Below are 14,328 nucleotides of genomic sequence, written 5' to 3'. Positions count from 1 at the left end.
AAAACCCCAGACTAAATATTGATCATTAGATGTGTTTTATCATAGGTGACTATATATGATATATGACTATACATATTTTGTGAGTGTTGTATGTAACTAGCCGCTACATATGTGATTTTCAAGTGACCAGTAATTCACATCCATAGTAAGTAACAAAGGTGCTTACTTCGTTTCTCAGCCTCTGCAAAGTCATTGCAAGAGCTGACAACTTTCTGAATCTCCTCTTTGTCAACCAGCACAGCCCTCCCACCATCCTGCAGCACAAAGATCAGAATACACAAGAGATCCCATGGTTACTCAGCATGCTGTAATGTGGGACCACGGAGGACAGAGTGTCTGGGGGTGTCCATTCCAACTTAATTTTTTCACTGCATGGGTATTGAAACAGCACAACAGAAGCAGCTACAGTGCTTCATCAATGGCTACACTAAATCGTCTCAGCCAAAGAACTGCTGTGCACTCAAGCAGACATTCTGTCTTTGCTGGACAGCTGAAAAACCTCTAAAAATTCAGATTAGAAATGGGGTCAGAGATGCTGTAAACAACAAGTTTCCATTTAAAAAAGAGTGATTTGTTCCTATTCTGAACTCTTCTTTACATACTTTCCTGTGTGTTCTGCAGCTTGTAAGTTGTCAACACAGTAATTTTCAACTATGGCCATGAGGAACACAAATTACTGTTTTATTCAGCTGTCTAATAAGGGCTTATTTACTGTACAACAACTGCAAATAAATGTAATTAACTGACAGCTTGACAGGAAAACAGAGGTGCTCTGGATCCTGAGGCCCTGAGTTGGCAACAACTGAGCAAACAAGCTCTGACTCAGTATACCTTGGATTTATGTTGGCAGTAGGTGGTAAAATGTTCCAGGTACCAGCGGCAGTTTGACTCCTGAACACCCAGCAGGGCCAGAGCTTCAAGCCTAAGTGCAGCCAGCAGAGCAGTCTCGTCCTGGGTCGACACCGCTTGGTTCACCTGCCTTACTGCTGCCTGGACTGGAGACAGAGAAAAGCAAGACAGACGTCACTGAGGGCTAATGTATTTTCTTTTCAACTTTTTCAGATAAGAAGTGAAAGTTCACAGTCCTGTGTTAATATGCACCTATACCTAACACTACACAGAGTTTCTTTCTCACCATGCAAAGAGGCATGCATCCAAGGTACTGGACAGTGTTTTTAGAAAGAAAAAGCATGTAAGGGTCATAGGAGGGAAATTCCTTACTGTTGACAAAGTCAATGCAGCTCTGGATCTCCTGTTGTGTCAGCAGCTCCTCATAAACATCTCTTTCTTCAGTAGCAACCGAGGACCGCTAACAGAGGCAGACAAAGACAAATAAATGCATTTATTTGATATTTCTCTCAAATAGCATATTTAGCTTGTACGTTTTTGCCCATTCTTATTATTGAGGTTGCATTTTACATATCACATTTTAGCCATTGGGTGGAAATGGATGGCTCCTGTTTTTACAGCATTTGTTAAAGAGAATGGGAGGCGAAATGCGTTTGATGAAGTACAGCTGACACTGCAGCCACTGGAATGTGCTGGCAAGGCAAGTGGAGTGAGTCAGTGCAGGCAACCCCTTTCAGACCTCAGTGCAGCCTTTTTCAGTTTGTCAGTACACTGTGGTCAGAAACACCTGTTCAAGTCAAGCTGAATACAGATCAAGACCTCTATGTAGGAAAAGCCTGTAATAATTATATTACTCATAATTACAGAAATAAAAAAAAAAATTAAAAAAAAAAATTAGAGGCTTCTCACCCTCCCTGAGGACTGATCCTGTTTACGAGCCTTAGCCTGGCTCAGTGTGTCCTGGTATTCTTGGGCCAGAGCTTCCTGGGGGTTCCTCAGCATTGCATTAGGATTATTCAGGGCTCCCATCGTCACAGATGCCTGACCTCTGTCAACCGCCTCATTGATGGCAATCACAGCAGCGTGCACTAAAGATAACAGAGTGCGTATGAACATTTTAGTGTTGCTCAAAAAGACTTTCACTCTGTCAGGTGCTAACTCTTCATCTTTTGAGGTTTCTGTCAAAAACATCAATAAAAATCTAGTTAAAAGGTCAGGGGACTTACAGGCAGCTTCATCCACTGAGAGCTCATTGGCAAGGATACCTCCAATCTTACTGAAAGCTGGCATTTGAATGCCGTACTTCTCCAGCTCACTCCTCATGTTACTGATCTCTTCCTCTGGAAGTCAGAGACATACCAATGGCAAGAAGAACTGTAGTGAGTATGGCATTAGAAGAGCTAAAATATACTGAATGCAATACAATTTATTTTCCTTTTGCAGTTTTTCTGTTTGTTCATTTCTAAAAGATATTGTTCATTTTTTCTCAACATCTGAGTATACACTCAGAAATCAAATTATATCTTCAAATTATCCAGTCTTGGCTTTTCAAATAATCTGTAAAACCTTCAGACAGAAAGAAATGTAATATACAGTAAACAAAAGGAACACCAACTTCTTCCTAAAGTTAAATTTAAGTTAAAATTGGGAAAAATAAAACTGTTGAGGTTTGATGAAAAACAACACGAACGAGCCCTGAGGCTGATTAAGGACAATCCAATGTCAAAAGCTTTGAAGCTTGGTGTCTGTGTCCTGATCAGTACTGTTGTTTGAATGGCCGCAGGGAATAGAGTGATTAACTGAAATGTTGGATAATTCAAACATCTAAATTACTGACAAAACATTTAAACAAATCCCCATAAAACTTGACATGCTTGAGTGTGCATGATATCGTTCTTTTATGTTTTTCAATTAAATCCCAACAAGACTAGTGAATAAAATTACCTCCCACACCAAGAGGATTCTCATTAAATGAACATGTGCACAACTGGGTGTGTAAACAACAGGATTTCAAAAAGCCCTAAGGCAACATGTATCCTTAATTTTCAAAGCAATGACTTCATTGTTTTTTTCTGCTGAATATAATGTACAACTTTTGTGCTTTTGTACTACACTCATACATACATACTGATTTCAACAAGTGTTACCTGTAAATGCCACTTTCCCCAGCAGGTCCTGAATCTGTGGTGCAATGCCAAGTTTATACAAGTACAAGCTGAAATAAAAAGTACAGGGGGTAAGATTTCCACACACACAAAAATGAGCAAGTGACAAGCTTGAAACATTCTGTAGCTCAACAGCCTGATATCATCAAACTGGAAATCTATTTTTATTTTTCCACTCAAGATTGCGATTGCTCCTGATGGCTACCCCCCTGTGGTATCACACTTACACCACAGGGGGGTAGTGCTGGCTCAGATTACAACAAGCACTACCTGACAGCAGCCAGCAGGCTCAGCCCACCACTGAGCAAGGAATTGAACAAGCAGGTGGTTGGAAACTCCATAAAACTTTCATCTGCCCGCAGGCACCCGATAAGTGGTAATGAATTATAGATATTTAAGGTAGCTCTGGCATCGACACAGTTCTGTAAGGAGCAGTTACAGAAGCTGGTTATTCTGCCCTTTGGTCACAGTGCGTGTGTGTGTAAACATGAAATGCACTCTGTCCTTGGGACACATGGGGCTTCAGACAACTATCTAAACTCTGCTTAAACAAAGAGTAATGTTTTAACATGCAGGCAGCTGATTCAGTCTTAGATACAAACACAGTAACAGCTGACTGGGGTTAATGAAAACGGCTGATTACAAGCCACAAGGGTTACAGACAATCAGCTGACTAGCTTGGAGCAACTAGCTCTCTACAGACTGTGGATCCCCCTTGTTTTACACATTTTCCTCTTCATTTTTAACAACAAATTTAGCTCTACCACTATCTCTCAACAACTTTGTAAGAAGTGTTTTAAAATGTACTTGTGAGCTACGTTCTTTCCCACTTCTATCATGCTCTGTTCCCTTTCAATTTTCCACCATAGTGAATGTGCCTGAGCATCCGCTGCTTTAGCCTCCACGTCTGCATGTGTTTGTACCCAGGGAAGTGGAGTATTCACTAGGCCTTGTGGGACTTAAGCTGGACTCGCAGGAAGGAAGAGCACGTGTGTGCATATGGAGGAAAGGAAACCAATTCTCTCAGGACCGGACCAAAACACTACAACTGAGAAAACAATCCAAGTAGCTCACATAACCACTCCCTAAATCTGTGTTTGGCTGACTGCACGGGTCAGATAGATAAAATTGGCTTTAGTAATCTCAAAGTCATCTCAACTGAAAAAAGCAAGGACCTAAATGCTCCAACTGCCCACATTACAGTAAGACCACCAACTTTTATTAGAATGTTTTTCTCACAGCTAAAACCCTTAAAAAGGAATTTATCCTTTGTGAAGAGACTGTAAGTAAAGAGTTGAACAACCACATTTGACTTGCCAAGAAGCCCATACTTACATTCTATATAGAGGTTTATATAAGCAGTGTGCTCATTGTGGTTATGCTAATCAAAATGCTCAAAACAAACTTTGACTTTAATTCCTACTTAGCCCATAATTATTTGAGCAAACGAGCCTTCAGGGCCTACAGGCGTGTGAACTTACAGAACACTGTGGGAATAACTGACTGTAGCTAAGTGCAAGGTGCTGTATACTATAACCTTGACCTATTTAACACAAATCATAAAAGGTCTGCATTTCTCAGTGCCTTACACACAAGTAGGAATAGCATTCTCCAGTTCCTGTTTCATATCTTTTACAAAGTACTAGTTCTCCTCTTGACGTATAAATTAGAGGTTAAACTTAATGGACACAAAAAGAGGCCACAGGTAAACCCGAGACAGTACTGTAAAACCTTACTGTAAGCAAGTATGCCATTTGCCATTCTACGAACAAGCTGTCAACAAATTCTGTGACTTGTAAACACTGCTCTGTGCATGGCAAAATAACCACTACATGTCAAAGTCAAACGTTAGTGTTTGACATTGTCTGCCATAACCAGTAAGTAAAAGGAAATGAATCTAAATTAGACAGAAAGAGTATGAACAGACTACCGCTGCACATATGAATAAGACAACATTTACAGACAAATACAATGCTTGCTGCCCAACACTTCATAGTTTTATTTGAACTACCAGATACCAGCACTTGGCCCTAAGGTCATCGGTAACAATAACATTTTAGTCCACTGGTTTTCATTTCTTTCTCAGAAGTAAAGTCACACTCAATAGTCAGGTGTGGCACCTTCAGGAAAAAGCAACTGGGTGCCCTGACGTTGTGCAAACAAAAGCTTTCAGAGATGGGTGAGCAATTTTGCTGTCAGAGGAGAGAAATGCATGAGGGCAGTAAAGTGAAAAATCACTATTTTTTTGGAATCCTTTTAGTCTTACCTCAGAGCATGTATGCAGTATACCACCTTGGGCATGTTTTTGCGATCGTACACATCTGTCGTTTCGGGATAGAATATCTGAAAGTAGAAACCACAATGGGTATTTGTCATTCTTCTTTTATCAGTGTCATGACACTCTTTATTCTGCTGCAACCAAACAGGAGCACACTATCCATCACAAAGTTCACCGACATAGTAATGAAACACACACAATACAGAGCTGAATCAACAGTATTTTCTAATATCTCTAAAATACTGCTTATGGTACACATTCAGTTGTCCTAGTTTGTTGGGGGTTTTTGTTCAAACAGCCATCTTTCAGATATTTACTTAATGTCTAAAACTTTGGCTAAACCTTACTGACAAATATATGACATCATGTGGTTTAAGGTCATGTCACACCCAACATAAACCACATGATGCCATGTGGTTTTGTTCAAAAACATGGAATTACGCAGAACAAAAAGTCTGTAAGGTTATATTAGCAGAGTGACTAGTCCTACAAAGGCTTTTCATAAAAACTGCCAATCAAATTAAAATACAAAGCGATCCCAAAGGGCAGCACAGAGATAAGTGGGTATCAATTTTGCTTCATTTTCATTTCCAGGATACGCCTCAGTAAAGTGTTTTGTGCCATCTCATAAATTATGTAATGAGAAAAACAGTGTGAGTACTGTCACACCCATTCCTATAGATGTGTGAAATGTATGTGTATGTGCATTTTGTCAGAGATCAAAACTATTTTGTCATTTGTAGTTCAATTTGAGCATACAAAACATTTAATCATGTAAAAACATGTTGTTACAAGTCCTGGGGTATATTCACTGTAAATACATATCACATTAACTATGCAATGACTGTTTATTGTAATTTTAGACACAACTACTAAAGTTTGACACTTTGTTTTCCTGCTAAATCATCAGCAACTTCTTACACTAAAAGACCATTTCAACACTGTAGCCATTGGACTGATTCTGCCAAAAGACAAGTTTAAAATTCATCATACAACTGTTGGAGGACAGATTATACCCTGTCCTACTTTTGGAGTCTACTGGATTGATGGGTTGATAGTTGTAGCTGCAAATTGTTAGCCCTAAGATGGTTTCTGCCCTCTAATATGAATATATACCAAGCCAATGTACACACCAAAAAGCCAGTGCCTCCCAATTCCATAGTTTATGGTGCAAAGCATAACTTAAATGGGATCTCCCTGGATGGTTTGCTTATATTTTGCATCATCATGCTGCAAGTTCCTAGCCCACATGGGTTTGAAAGGCAGCTAATATTACAGTGAAGTGGTGAAACTTGTTCTTGTCAGAAAAGAACACACTGTCTTGTATAAAACATTACATTGAAAAAAAAACCTTTCTAGTAAGCTCTTGACAGATACAATCTGCAGTACATAAACAACTCAACAGAAAACAATATGTCTTAAGGAGTTTTCCTTCCTAAAAACAAGTCAAGTCTTTTGTAATCATGAATGATTGATTAGTATTGCTGACATCACATGCTGTTGTGATGATGAGGGACTATTCCATGATGTCCTTGTATGTCAGATTATTATGTACCGGGAGTAGGTATCAGTGGTGGTTGTGTTAGCCCCTTACCTTGGGGAGGCCCACTGACTCCATAGCTCTGAGCCACTGCACTGTGTTGTCGGTGTGTCTGAAGTGCAGCCCTTTGCTCTGAGGATGAAAACAGACAGAATTGCAGCCACATTATTATGAGTAACTGCAACAAAATGGTTCAAAAACAGTGATATGGGGGTTGCTACATAATGCTGTATTGTAGAGAAACAAGCTAATCATCAGTGCTCTTAAAACATACTGGCTGAACTGGCCCATATATACCTAAAAACTTCACACTGAATCTCAAACTGATCATAGCATCTGTGGGTTTGTTTAAATTTTGTCAAAGTCAAGCTAACATCCTGCTCAGCCATTTTTGTACTGTATTCTATTAGCACAGCTGCACGTCACAGCGAGGCCCCAACACTCGCCTGCCACGTTTCTCCCTTTCCTGTGTTCAACTTTTTAAACTGTCAGGAAGTGCCTGAAAGATCTGGAAATGGTCTTTCAGTCTACTATGATGTAAGCTGGCAAAGAATGCAAATGTAGTACAACGATGACCTTACCTATAGAGGGAAGATGGAAATAGTTTCAACGCAAAAGAATGGAGATTTACCTTATAACGGGCCTGATCTCGGTCATAGATCCTTTTCTCAGACACCATTTTGGGGGCAAAAAAATTGCCAAGTTTTCCAAGGTAGACGCCATTCCTCAGTCCCTCTTCCAATTCTGTGGTAGGGGGCAAGTCCTCCTCTAGGCAGGCCTCCATCCACCTGAAAGTACAGAAATATCAACCTCAGAGCAGGCAGGGGATTTTCAAAAGCCTTTCTAATATTCATCTCTTGCAACCAAACTGAGCTCAGGAGACAACTGCTTCTAAATAAATTAATATTTAAAGTCTAAGCAAGCATGTTCTTGGCTTAATGTTAAAGTGGAAAATATTATCTCAAATTATTGCTCAACTCACTAGGGTGAATAGAAATGAGGATGATGAGAAAAAAGTACTCTCATCGGGAAAGTATAGCTTCAACTCCAGATGAACTATATTCATTCCTTACACATCAGTGCTATTGCTTCCATAATTAAGTGAAAGGTTTTTGGTTAAACAGAGAAACAAACTAGTCTGTCTGCCTGAGAGAACTGGGCATTGTTACAGTCAACACCCACATAGTGCCCAGCATGCTTTAGGAAGGGGGCTGTGGACAGATTTGCGGTCTGAGCTGTGAGGCCGTGTAAAGGTTAGTCTTAGGCTTAGTTTTCATGTTGAGGTTAATTTTAGTTTAAAGAGGTAAACCGTGAGCAATACAATCTAATACAAACTCCATTAACGTAGAGCCTAAACTGATCACTGGCAACGGTTTATGAGTTTCACTTCAGCAATGTGTGAATCATGACTGAAAGTGAATCACTTCAACGGATGACCACAGAGACTTTTGAAAAAGTAAAAACTGAATAGAGAATATTCAGTTTTTGTTTGAAAAAATGCTGACCGTCTTTCAAACTGATGTCATTTCCCTTTGAAAGGTTCAACAGTGGTTTGAGAGCAGCAGTCTCTGCCAGACTATTCCCAGAGATACTAGGGAAAATCCTTTCCAAAGAGCTAGTGAATGATTTGTGAATCATCATGGTCTGAAAATCTGTTACACATTATCTTACTGCCTGGAAGTGACACCATGTTTATGACTATGGTTGCACCTCAGTCCTGATGGTTTTACACTAAAAAACTAAGAATAGATAAATAAAAATATATGCATGTTGTTACCCTGTCGCTCATCATCCTACAACTGAGTTTATCTTTTGAAACAAAAAAATACAAAATAAATAAGAGGGAAAAAAAGAAAAATCAGTGTTCAGTGCAAGGGTTTAGCTTGCTTATGTTTCATTTATGGGTTTCAGTAATACCAGCAACTCCTGCCTCCTGTCAGCCTTAAAGCAATAAAGCGTTCCCTCCCACATGCATGCCCAGAGACACCTTGTTTAACTTCATTAAGGCCATGTGGGTGCTCAACAGATCCAGTCTGCCAAAATGTGTGTCAGCACATTAAGGATAACCACAACACACCATGCACTGTCAATACAAACCCAGTGAAGTGTGTAGGTTTGGTACCTTGAGGAATAAGTATCTGCGTAACCAATTATGGCAGCTGATGCTGTGGGTTATGCAAGAAGAAGACCTCTGCCATCTGAGTAAAGACAGCCAATGTATTTTCTCTGTAAAAGTACTTCAGGTGTGAGTTAAGCTACTTCTTCCTGTAGAATATTTCATGATACGCCATTCTCATGATGAATGTTTTACAGGTTCTTACAGGTATCAAGGATCAAGAAGTTATTACATGGCTGTCCAGCACTTCAACAGAGACTGGAACCTGAGGTGGTTTAACTGACTTACTTGGCAATACTGATGACCTATACTGATGTTAAGCATTTTTGGGCCTGGTACCAAGCAGATGCTATTGTTACATCAGTATAATGATACAGCAGTTAACCTTTAAACAACCATATGAGGTTGCCTGTCAGGAAAAGCCCATTTGGCATCCAATGACTATGAAACGGATACAGACACACACACACACACACACACACACACACACTCTCTCTCTCTATCTCTCTCTCACACACACACAGAAAAGCCTGGTAGCTGTTGCCAGCCAGGGTAAAGTAGTGATGCAAATATCAAAATCCAGACAACTTTTTGTTTCATATTGCCACTGAAGCGACAATTTCTGGAACATCAAATGCAGATGACGGTCAAAAAAAAAAAAGAAATCAGATTTTTTTAAAAAGTCATTGTTGTCGGGAACATGAAAACATAGTCAGAAGGAACATCCTGCAGGGGTAACAGAGCTCTCCTGTGAAACTTCACTTCCTGTACTTAAAACAATGTAGGGAGAATGTGTCTCCTGAAGCACAACAGGCTTGTACTCTTGTTTATATCCCTCTAAAGCAGGCCTTCCTGTCATTGTCCAATCTGCAGCCCACCGGGCTAAACAACAAGAAACTTTGTAGACCTTAGGGATTCAGTCTGTCACATCTAAACACATTATTGGTAAACTACACTCATTTGCTTTCAGCTACAGTATTTCTGTCCACACACAGTGTCTTCTTGCGTCATGTAGCTTAGTCATGCTGGTCATGAGTTTGTGTTTGTGTGTGTGTGTGTGTGGGCCAGTGTGTGTGATGAGAGAAATTTAGCATATGTGGTGGGGTAGTGTGTGTATCCTTCCATGGAAAAAAACACATAACCTACATAGCCTAGGAGTGGACCTCTATCAAAGCAAAACCTAAATGGTCCCCATCCAAAAAAGCTGCAAATGTAAACCATCAACTATTTACTCTCCAGTGAGGGTACAAAGTCTTGTTCCAGAAAGTGTGTGTGTGTGTGTGTGTGTGTGTGTGTGTGTGTGTGTGTGTGTGTGTGTGTGTGTGTGTGTGTGTCTGTGTCTGTGTGTGTGTGTGTGTGTGTGTGTCTGTGTGTGTGTGTGTGTGTGTGTGTGGGAGAGGGTGTGCCTATCAACTGACAACACCAACAAAGTTGAAAATGTAGGGGACTTTGAACAACAAAGCATGTGGCCAATCTACTGGGTAAAGATTTCTAGTTTGAGCAAATCAAATATGAAAGTTCATTTGTGCCATATACCAGCAGCAAATCAGACCTACTGTCATTAGGCATTAGAAGCAAACTGACTCTTTTTTAAACCAAAAGTATCTCAGTCCATTTTGTTGCTGACACATGCTGTCAGTGATGACAATTTCATTGAATCTGCTGGCTGTGTATTTGTTTGCACCGCTCCACTGCTGTGTGTTGGAAAATAGGTTCCAGTCTTTGACAGTTGGCTCAGTGATTTGCAGTTAACAAAACAAATCACAGTAGGAAAAGCACAGGTGTAAATAATGAAATTAATCAAAGCTGAATTTCATGTAGTTTCTTCAGTTTGAGGGTTCTAGTATTGTGCATGCTGCTGGCTCACTGACAAACAGTGAGGGCGTTCGAGGACACTTGAATACAACAGACTCATCACTAATGTTATTAGTAACATCCGAGCTCTTCCTACTAATGACAAGTCAAATTGTCTGCTGTGAAAAAAGCCTACACAGATGATGCAGATGAGGCTGGGACACCCTTCATTATGTCAGATTTGTTAAGAAGTTCACCACTGAAATTACATCTACAAGTTAAAAAAAAAGACTCATGTTGTCATGCAAAATATCATAAAATCTGACTTTCCCATAAAACCTTATTAGTGAATTCAATGGTGTTTTACTGATAATTACACATTTCAGATACCGTCTCAAGGTAACATTTCCCTGCATTTGCTTGGTAAAAAACTTGTCATATTTGTACTTCTCACGTTCTGTATTTCTTAACAATCATAAGCCAGGTGTACTCAAAGAGTTGTTTCCTTATGGTCACCACGTTTCAGTAACTGTTGACTCCTGAACCCAGAGAGCAAAACCTAACCCTGTGCTGTGGCTGACGGCTTCATCAGAGATCGGTGTTAATCCTAATCTAATTTGACACCTTTCCCAGAATAGAGGCTCAATTGCACAATTAACAGGAGTGAAGGAAAAGTCAGTAGAACTGGGATGGAACAACAGAAAACTAGAAAAGTGTGGAAATGTATTTGTTAGTATGTGTGAGAGTAAAACAGTGGTCACTTTGAGGTCGACTGTAGAGGCTTACTAAAGCATCTGTTCCCTAAACTGTCTCTGTGAAGCTCAGTTTGCCTTCCACTAAACACCTCCTAGCATGTGTCATAATCTAGACATGGCCTGATTATGATGGGTGACTAAATGTGTGCCTAGTCTGGCCTACCTTCCCTGAAGACCCTTATTATCCTGTGACATAAGCAGATAATGTAAGCTATTCAAACAGTCTTTGCAGAGTCAAAGTGCAACTTAAGTTGTCAAACAATAATCTGTGAGGAAATGCTGATGTAAATGAGGCTGCACACACTCATATGAAGAGTGTCCCAAGTACAGGCCTGGCTGTCGAATCACTACAAAGCTAAAACATGCTACAATGGATTTATGCATCAATATCCCAGGAATCAATCTTTTTATGACAAGGTGGTGTTTTCACAAAATCAGTGTATTAAAAGAGAGGCATGATCACATTTCCTGTGCCTTCCTGTACAAATGGATGCCCTTGTCAAGAAGACAGGAAGTGGTTTGGTTTTAGTTTTGCTAAGACACCTCACAGGAAAAAGTGTCTTCATCAGATTTACTTGAAAATAAAGCAAAACAAAAAAAAACAAAAAAAAAAAAATCAGATTCATGGGGAAATCCGAGCGGAGACAAAAATATTCACCAAACCTTCTGAGAAATTGCTCAACAAACTATCTAGATATTTTGTTTTTTATTTGATTAGTTCAGCAATGAAGGAGGTTAAGGGTGTGGTGGAAAGAGAGACTGTTTCCACTAAGTCAGCACCTCCCCTGTTTTAATCACGCATGCTCATGTATGCTTACAGCTCTGTGTCATCTCATTACAGCTCCATGCTACTACAGACATTACTTAATCACACACCACTTTCTCCCATCACCACTCCCTGCTGTTTTGATATTTGCATAACGATGTTCATTAAACAAACTTAATTTAAAAAAAAAAAACTGTTCTACATAATCAAACATTAGGGAAACCTAACGTTTGACTCAAGAACACACCCAGTGTAAATTCCTATGAGCTCTGAGATGTGACAAAGCAAACAACACAAGGGAAAGTGGTTGGCTTTAGTCAGCATGTGCCATTAAGCTCCTCTTATCTTCAAGGTTTTTCCCTTCATCCCTCCGTCCCGCCCTCCTGTAAACTCCTCACAGCTCCGCCTGTCTTACCGCTTGGCTTCCTCCAGGTGACACAGGTACTCGTAGGCGATGTTCTGTCGTCTCCTCTCATCCATCTCCTCTGCTGACAGCCTCTCGTCATCCTGAATAGCTAAAAAAAAAATAATAATAATAATAATAAAAATCATGTCATCATAATGATCCATTATTCAACATACTAGCACAACATACTAGTTGTGCTAGTTGCTGAGAACATACTAGTTGTGCTAGTGTTGTGCATTCTAAACATACTTACAGTTAAAGTAGGGCTGGGTTAAAAATTATCATTGTCAAATAAGTACAATATCTGATAATGATGGATGTCACAATGTGGTAGATAACATACATTTCCACAGTCATTCATAACAGGGAAGAAAATCCTTTATGTGTGCACAAGAAACTAAAGGTTGCAAGTTTTTAATTACAACTAGCTTGGATAATTAATCAACAGGATCAGAAAATCAATAAACAATAATATTGAATTACAGCTCAGACCAAGTTTGAGGTGCATTGCTTGTAAATTCTCTGATCAGAATGCATCCTAGTACAGAGCCCTATATTAAGCTGATTAGCCAATGTAGTGTCCTGATCCATAATACCTGCATTAGCAATTCCACTACTTCAGTATGTTTCTTATTCACACAGCTTATTCATACAATAGGCTATTTCAAACATTTCATCATCTGGAAAGAATCTCCTAGTCACAGAAATGCTTTTCTACTACAAAAGAAGTTGTTCATTAGACTGATATGAACAGTGGTAAACTGAGGCTGAAAACTGTATTACATCTCATGCTCCTCTGAACCCCTTTATGAGGAGAATGAAACAGCCGTGTCAAAGTGGCCTTAGGGGGGTGCCCAACTGATAAGTGACTTCTGCTGAGAGTTGACCTTTACCTGCAGTTTAATGAGATCTCCTCCCCCCAACACTTCTGACCCTGCTCTAATCCAATCAAATCTCTTTACTTCTGGCTGAGTGAAGGGACAATCTCACGCCCAGGAGCTCAGTTCAAGAACAGCACTTTCTCCCACAGGACCAAGCACCCTGCTCTAAGTTTGACAATAGACATAGGAGCTGAGTTTTCACAAGGTATAGTTTGTTTTTTCTTCTCAGGTGCAGGCCTGAAGAATACACATACAGTAACCATGCATAGATGTATGCAAACGCAAACCAGAGTCAATTCATCCTTTGTCTACAAGTGATATGAATATTGCTGCCTCTAGTGATGACAAGTTAAACTGGTTAAACCTGTAGATTAATCTGTTTAAACAACCTAATCACAGTGCCCTGGAGGAGAGCAAAAAATTACTCTCGCTTTTGAGACTGCTGTCTACAGTGGCCAGTTAAAATTATCATAACTGAAGCCAATTCACCTTAACAGAATTAAAATTCATCAAAGTTGTAGATCTGTAACTCTGTAATGTGCCTACTTAGTGCTATAATGTCTTTCATAGCATCTGCAAATTGTATATTGTATTTACTGCATTGAAAACTGCAGTGAAGAGTCCAAAAAAAATTCCCAGTGGGAGATTAGAGCATATTCTTTTCAATTAAAATCTTTTTGGGGCTTTAAACCTCTAAAGCACTCTCTGTTAAATTCTGTCTATTCATCAGCCACCTGCATATCTGTTCACTAGGTCTCAATAGAGGCCTCATATACAC

The 14,328-nt window shown here is 39.7% G+C and overlaps 1 protein-coding gene across 2 annotated transcripts in view; it reads right to left on the bottom strand.

The window, feature by feature from the left end:
* Window positions 1-14,328, bottom strand: part of iqgap2 (IQ motif containing GTPase activating protein 2) — a 33,319-nt gene that overhangs the window by 15,927 nt on the left and 3,064 nt on the right. For both annotated transcript variants that reach the window (XM_018668589.2, XM_018668590.2), the window contains exons 2-11: window positions 12,679-12,778; window positions 7,464-7,620; window positions 6,887-6,964; window positions 5,281-5,357; window positions 2,997-3,064; window positions 2,076-2,189; window positions 1,759-1,937; window positions 1,222-1,309; window positions 832-995; window positions 167-254 (exon numbers count right to left, since the gene is read on the bottom strand). In XM_018668589.2, coding sequence (XP_018524105.1) covers window positions 167-254; window positions 832-995; window positions 1,222-1,309; window positions 1,759-1,937; window positions 2,076-2,189; window positions 2,997-3,064; window positions 5,281-5,357; window positions 6,887-6,964; window positions 7,464-7,620; window positions 12,679-12,778 — 1,113 coding nt within the window. The remainder of the gene's footprint in view (window positions 1-166; window positions 255-831; window positions 996-1,221; window positions 1,310-1,758; window positions 1,938-2,075; window positions 2,190-2,996; window positions 3,065-5,280; window positions 5,358-6,886; window positions 6,965-7,463; window positions 7,621-12,678; window positions 12,779-14,328) is intronic.

This window comes from Lates calcarifer, linkage group LG13 (genome assembly GCF_001640805.2).
Source record: "Lates calcarifer isolate ASB-BC8 linkage group LG13, TLL_Latcal_v3, whole genome shotgun sequence".
Lineage (NCBI taxonomy): Eukaryota > Metazoa > Chordata > Actinopteri > Centropomidae > Lates > Lates calcarifer.
Note: the sequence above shows the minus strand (reverse complement) of the source record. Positions and strands in the feature narration are given on the sequence as shown.